At 29.4% G+C, this 7,763-nt stretch overlaps 1 protein-coding gene across 1 annotated transcript in view; it reads right to left on the bottom strand.

Annotated features, from left to right (window-relative positions):
• Positions 1-6,425, bottom strand: part of LOC105626676 (uncharacterized F-box/LRR-repeat protein C02F5.7) — a 20,548-nt gene extending 14,123 nt beyond the window's left edge. Inside the window, exon 1 of the mRNA XM_012207969.1 lies at positions 6,312-6,425. Within this exon, the coding sequence (XP_012063359.1) occupies positions 6,312-6,425 (114 nt within the window). The remainder of the gene's footprint in view (positions 1-6,311) is intronic.
• Positions 6,426-7,763: the final 1,338 nt, after the last annotated feature.

Genomic DNA, 7,763 nt, shown 5'->3' on the forward strand with positions numbered 1-7,763 from the left:
TGCTGCTCGCCAGGTACAAAAGAAAGTCATTTCTCCATCGAATTGTGACTGACGATGAAAAGTGGATATATTTTAGAATCCTAAGCGTAAAAGATCATGGGTAACTCCAGGTGAACCATCGACATCGACTGCAAGGCCAAATCGCTATGGACGGAAGACAATGCTCTGTGTTTGATGGAATCAGAAGGGTGTGATCTATTATGAGCTGCTAAAACCTGACGAAACCGTTAATACTGAACGCTACCGACAACAAATGATCAATTTGAATCAAGCTTTGTGTGAAAAACGACTGGAATATCAAAAAAGGCGATACAAAGTGAGATTTTGCTGATAATGCACACACAAAACTGGTCAAGGAAACGATTGAGGCATTTGGTTGGGAAATATTTTCGCATGCGGCTTACTCACCAGACTTGGCTCCGTCCGATTACCACTTATTTGCATCGATGGGACACGCACTTGCTCAGCAGCGCTTCACTTCTTACGAAGATGTACGAAAATGGCTAGATGACTGGTTTGGCAAAAGAACAATAATTTTTTTGGCGTGGCATCCACAAATTGTCAAACAGGTGGAAAAAATGTATAGCTATCGATGGACAATACTTCGAATAAAATATTTTTTATCATTTTCATGCAATAAACGTGTATTTTCTATAAAAAAATTCCGATTTCATATTTACATACTTGGTAAGCCTGCAAAAGAAAATCTATAAAAATGAAGCCGGCAGAAAAATCCTCCACCAGTGATACCAAATGGTGATCTAGTGACGCGGCACGGTACAGTTAAACAAATTGAGGATAAAAATGATACGTCATCTCAAATAAAAACTTATCATATAAAATGAAATATTATCTCAAATGAAGATTTATGTGTGAAAAATTATATGTTATATCAAACAGATTGTACTTATAAATAAAAAATGTATTGCTTTTTAAAATATTTTTTTAAATTTCTAATTTTTCCTCATCAAATCTAAATATTACAACGACAAAAATAAATAAATTTATTTTTGTTTTAATTTAAAATCATCAATGAACCGGTTATAGTTAAAGAGTAACGATTGCTTATTGGAACTTACTTTAAAACAGCTAGATTATATTTTGTTTGAATATTTAAATGAATATGAATATATTCTTGTTAAATAATCGTAGTTTTTTGTGTGTATGTGTGAATAAATATTTTTGAAAATTCAAAATTTTGAATGAATATATATGACATTTTTTTAACGTGAAAATTTTGAATAAGTACAAAGTAGCTCAATTTAATTTAGTAGCTACATTATAAATTTTTGTATTTATCGGGCACACACTACATTCTGTATAATTATGTAATCATATGTCTACAGTAGCAATATTTTGATTAGTTCGGTGATCGCGAAATGTTCAACGTCTAATATCATTTCATACTTTCAGATAAATAAACTTTTAATCAATGTTTATTATTAGTCAAACTTTAAATGTTTATACTTAAACCCTATTTTATGAAAGTAAAGACGATTTACACTTTTATTACTTAATTTTTCAGAACGTTTCAGGCTGCAATAATATTTTCCTTGAATTTTAGAATACACTATAATGTTTATTTGTATAATTAGTAAAAAGCATTTCTGTTTGTTTATTCTTGTTGTCTCTCCTTACAAAATACAATAGATAAAAATCGGTTTTCTTTAACCTATTAAGATAAATCAAGACAAATTTTTTTTCTCAAAATTTCAAATCCTTTGAATGGCAAATTACTATACTCTTAAAGAGCTTACTTACCAAAAATTTTTTCCCTGGATCGTTTAGACAGGGGGAGGAGATGGTCGATTTTACGATCATTGGTCCAATACAATGTAAAAAGTTGATCTATTTTTTTTGGTCGAAAAATCGACCAGCGGTCTTTAATGGGTAAAGTAGTTATAGGCATTCTTACCTCTCTCATATATGTATATTATAATTAAAAAAATTAATTTGATGATACTTGTGGTGTGATAATAATTACTGATAGTGATTTTTCGCACATTATATATATTATTATATTATATTATTACATTATATATTTTATAAAATAATTAATTAAACAATAATAATTATATAGGACTTTCAATCTCTAAACTATATACAAATCATCTAACATAATCAACTAATATAAATCATCAACTAATGAGAGTCAAACAAACGATCAAGCAAATGATCAAGCATAAGATCTTAGAGAAGACGAAATTACTCTATAGATAAATGTCTTCTTTATTTTGAACATTTCAATTCACTTTGGAGTTTTTCTCAGCAATATAGATATACATATGAAAAGCTCACATATCCAAGAGAGATATCTAAGATTGTGTCATTTACAAATTGCCAGAGATGATAATATTAAATTTCAGTAGATAGAGAGCGTGTCAAGAAGATTTGATACATAATTATTCGCAGGATTACATTTGTATAAAGAATAACCGATCGGCATTTAAACTGTGCGAAAATTGATGAGATAAAGGAACTAAACTGAAAATTGGCTGGAAGTTGTAAATAAATTCCAATACTGTTCTATGTAATGTAGAGGTAAATATACTCACGAGAGCAGTGACGAATTTGTTTAACTCTTCATTTATTTATAACTTGATTTTGCAAAGTGAACAAAAGACAATATTTGCAGATATGCATACATATGTGGACAATGTATGTAATTTAAAAGAAAATATACATAGGGATAGGCACTCTCTCTCTCTCTTCTCTCTAGAATTTTTTATTTATTTATAATTTTTTTAGAGTCAAAAAATTATTTTTTATGGATAAATGTGGACAAATTGTGGACAATCGAATGCGATTTAGATTTTGTCAAAATTCGCATTTAAAGTTGTCCTACTTCATAGATCTTACGGAGTCGATTCAACACATCAAAAACACCTATTTTCTATACGATTAGAGTTACTTAATTAAAATCTTTTTGTTGATCGGAATTATTTTATGAAATAAAGACTGGCTTACATATTATGAGATAAGTACAATATACAGAATGTTTGGAATTTAAATATAAAAACTTCGGGAGTATAGGGAATCGATAAACTAAGAAAAAAAATCCTGTAGAGATGTGTTCATTTTTGCTTCGTTTTGGAGAAAATGCAAAAAAAGATAAAACGTTGCTTCGTTCTCACACTGCCTCTAAAGTATTAATTGAACTTTTTGCATAGTTAATTTGTCTTCCTTTTCTCTTCAGGTTGGAAAAAAAAGAGAAAAGATAAACCGTGCAAGATAAAAAGAACAGGCCTATTATCGTCGCTGAAATTGTGCACGAAAACAATAATAATAATTCCGTTTTCAGATGTAAAACTTTTTTTTTATTTTTTTGTTTATATTTTTTTCCTCTCTCTTATAAATTCATCAGAAGTCATCGAGTGAATTACTCCTGTGACAATATATCACGTACATATTCTAACGTTGAATGTGTTGATATAGTTTTCGTGTATGACTTCTACGACAAGAGATCAATATTTTGAATAATATCTACATTAAGCAAATGAATAAATACAACGTAAATAAGTGAGAAAGTACAAAAATGAAAACTATGTTTTTTGTCTTTTTTACGATTTTCTCCAAAATGAAGCAAAAATGAGTATATCTCTATAGGACTTTCCTCTTAGTTTATCGATTCCTTACACTCATATTGGAATGTTAAACAAATTCTGCAAAAGAGATCAATAGTAAAAAAGTAATAAATTAATAAAATAAGATTTTAAAATTAGATTAAAATATTGTATGAACATTGAATAAAATTTATTAACACAATAAGAAGGGAAAGAAAACTTTTATAAATGGTCAAGCTGGATCTTAAACTGTTTAAATAATACTGTGAATTTATATATTATCTATCATCTTAAATTGCGTCCCAAATTGTTTTTTTTCTCTTAAAATGTAAACCAGATTGAATTGAACTACAATAGTAACATCACAAATTAAATTGCCTAGCAATTTAATAATTTGATGCTCATATTATAGATCTTATAAAGATCTTGATAATGCTGAACATATTAAAATCTAATATTTTTTTATTGCAAAAAATATTACCTAGAAATTCTTTAATATTGTTTATTTACATAGTCTGAAAAAGATTTCTACATATATTACATTTCTACATATATTACATTAAATAAAATTTAATGAATTTTAATAAATATTTAGGCTGTACTTCCGATATTATCAACTTAACGATATTATTAAAAATTTATAATTTTTTATTATATGAATATTTTTATTACTAAAAATTTATATTTTCGTGTAAAAGAGAGAGAAGAGAGAGAAAGAGAGAAAAAAATCACGCATAAAAGTGATAACATTTTTGTCATGAAAGCGAAGGAGAAAATTCATAGTTATCTTTTAAAGTAGGTATTACAAAATATTTACGATTTAATATGTTACTTTTTTGATCGTATGATGGATTCAAATGATCAAAATTACCGTCGGTTTTCCTCGATGCGTCATGCTAAATTCTTCCTTGGATATTGCGCTGACGTGCTCCACGGCTAATTGTGTCCAAGTAGTCATTGTTAGAGCAAATAATTTTACTGAACGAAAACTGTATGAATATAACTAAAAACAAATTTGAGTATGTTCGCGTTTGCGTTCCTCGCGTGAAATGCACCGATGGTTCATACGAGAGAACCGAAAATTGATCCCGACTAGTCAAGCGGATCGGCGTTTGACTGTCCTAAGAGAGTCAGCAGTTGCGACTGAGTTAATTAGTTATAAATAAAGGCAAGCAAACAGGCAGGTAGGCATCAGGCCAAAATGGGAAGACCTATTGACATTCCCCAACAGCATTGATGTGACAGCTCGCTACGTGGAAAAGAAACATGAGTAAATGTCGATTTAAATATCGCAAAATTTCCTCTTAATTGGCTGAATCAATTGGCCAGATAGCAATTGATTTCATGGATCTTCGCGGGAAATAAAAAAAGATTTGTATGTCATGCATACATGGAAAAAATAATTTTATTAAAATATCTAGAAATTTAACTACATAGATATACGACATAAAAGTAATTATGCTGGACTATAAAAATAATTATGTAAAACGTTCAAACTAAAGTGTTAAAATTTTTTGCAGCTCATCACGCTTGTGCTTTCTATATTATTTTGGTGACTGAATGTAATTATTTTCAGATCTGTACATGAAAAGGACGATTTTGTTTAAAAATGTAGCTAGATGCAGATCTAATTTTCTATCTGTTCTTTATCGAAGGACTTTTTTGAACTGATACATACCGGAATAAGTTTAAACAAATATACATATTTCACTTCAATTTATTGTTCATGTATCAATTTAGAGAATTCTTCGATAAAGATGAAGTTTTTTGTTGGATCATCAAAATAATTATATAGAACTCGAGCTGATTATTAAAATATCAAAACTTTTTACAGCATTGTTATCACGCTTGTTCTTACATAATTATTTTGATCAGTTCAACATAATTATTTTTAGATTTATGCAAAGAATGGTTTTGTTATCGATATCAGACTCTTCACTCTCTTTATTTCTGCAAAGTCGCAGATCGTTGGACACAATCACATTAAAAAAGATTTAAATGAATGGGATTTCTTTTCTTTTTTTTTCTGAGAAGGCAAATTACTGGAACTTTAGTCTCTAGTCCATTTTATATGCTATTGTTGTATAGTACTGTGACCCCCCCCTTAGTAAAATGGGAACTTTATTCTATTGAAAAAAAAAGAAACTAAAGAGAAGAAAAGAAAGTTTTGCTATATTATATCTAAAAATTTACAGATTTGAAAATAATTTTGTTATATCGCCAAATACTTATGTAGGACGCTCAAATTGATTATTAGAATGTCAAAATTTGTTAGCATTGCTCATTATATTCGAAATTGCTATATATGTAATTATTTTGATGATTTAACAAACTTATTTTCAGATCTGTATTTATACTGAAAATCGAGTTTCTTTGCATTAATCAGGATTCAGATTAAAAATAATCAAATCAAAATTTTCTGATTAAATCTATTATAATTTTAGCAGAATTCATATTGATGTGATAAGAATTTTCTGATTTATGCATTTTTAACTAAAAATTTTTTTTAGTGTAGCTATAATTAATTATTACATATTTCAATAAAAAAACTTTTTATTTCCGCTTGCAATCTGCAGCTTCGAGTAAATGTGAAATAAAAATTCATAACCTTCAATTATTTAAATTGAATTAATTATAAATTCTTTCTGATTTCATAAAGTTTAGAAGATGCAACAATTTCATCGATTTTTTTCTCTTTTCTAATTGAACAAGACAGATCATTGATGTAACAAAAATAAATTCGCTTACCGTATTAGGACGCCTTATTATCTTTTCGGAATCATCTCCCTCGAAGGCGTTCAGTTGTTGCAGTGCAGCCTCCACACTCAGCACATTCCAATTCGACATTCTTCGCATGTCCATGACGACGAGATTATAGAGATGAGATAATTGATTAGAAAAGAATCGCAAGGTGCGAATTGCAAAGAATGGGAAACAGATAAGCAAGAAGCAATTTTCACACTATTATTTTGTAAGCCATCTAGCAATGATGAATACATAAAGATGTTTGTCAATGCTTTATTAATTATGCAAAGGGAATTTAAAACGGATCATGAAAATCATGACATCACAGTTTTTTTTACACTTATTATAAAATTCCCCATAACACTTGAAAGATCGAAACGTAAACTTATGAACCGAATAGTAGCTTTTTGCAAGGATCTCATGTATATATTATTTAAGAATTGTATTAAGATCGGAAAAATACACGTTCTCGATTCTCGAGCACGATCTTTTTCCACTTTCGCGAGGCACAATAACTTATCCGCCAGGACACACGATCGCAGAACTATTGTGTCGCAGCCACCGTCACAAAACTTTGGTAGATTTGGTAGAATAATCTTGATTTTTTATCCAATTCTGACTTTTTCGTGCATCTAGCTTATTAGTCGAGAACGGGCGTCATTTAATAGATGAAAAGTAGCGTACTCAGTCATCTTGTCGTGATGTTCGTGTAGATGTCCGTCTGCGTTCTGCGAGTTGGAGGAGAAAAATTGTAACTAAAATTATCGCGTGTTTCTCGCCGTTTTCTCAAAATAGACTCACTGGAGTGCTCCGCGAGCACAAGCATCTCGTGCAAGCGAATCATTCGAGCGAGAAGAGACACCGATGTACATTTTTTATATGCAATCCGCCAAGAAAACAGATGTTCGTTTTACATCATGAAAATGAAACAATGGATCGCTCGTATGTGCTCCTTCCATATAAAACATTGGTCGTAATTTTTATCAAAAACTAATTATATAGCTTTCCCATTCACATATGATTACGATATCTTTAAATATGGAATCACATTTAAAATTCAAATATGTAATCTTTTAGTTTTTCCAAAATTATTAAGTGGTAATATAAAAAAATACAAAAAGAATAACACAAAAATGTAGAAAGAAAAAATCATTCATTTCAATAAATCTGTTATCATTATCATACAGATAATGAAATATCAAATAAATATGCTTAGTATTCAAAAATATATTGCAACTAATGAATATACTTCAATACATTGTCTGCGCCAAGAAGTAAGAGTATGATTCACTTATGACTCATATAGTACCTATATATTCTAGGAGATAAAAGAGATACATTATTTTTTCCTTTTTTACACGTCACGTATTAAGTATCATAAGCGAATTTCCTGTTGACCGAAATCCAAGTGGAAATCCCTTGGCATCCTGCCGCGCTAACTTGATTAATTAAGGC

This window comes from Atta cephalotes (assembly GCF_000143395.1).
Source record: "Atta cephalotes unplaced genomic scaffold scaffold00006, whole genome shotgun sequence".
Classification (NCBI taxonomy): Eukaryota; Metazoa; Arthropoda; class Insecta; order Hymenoptera; family Formicidae; genus Atta; species Atta cephalotes.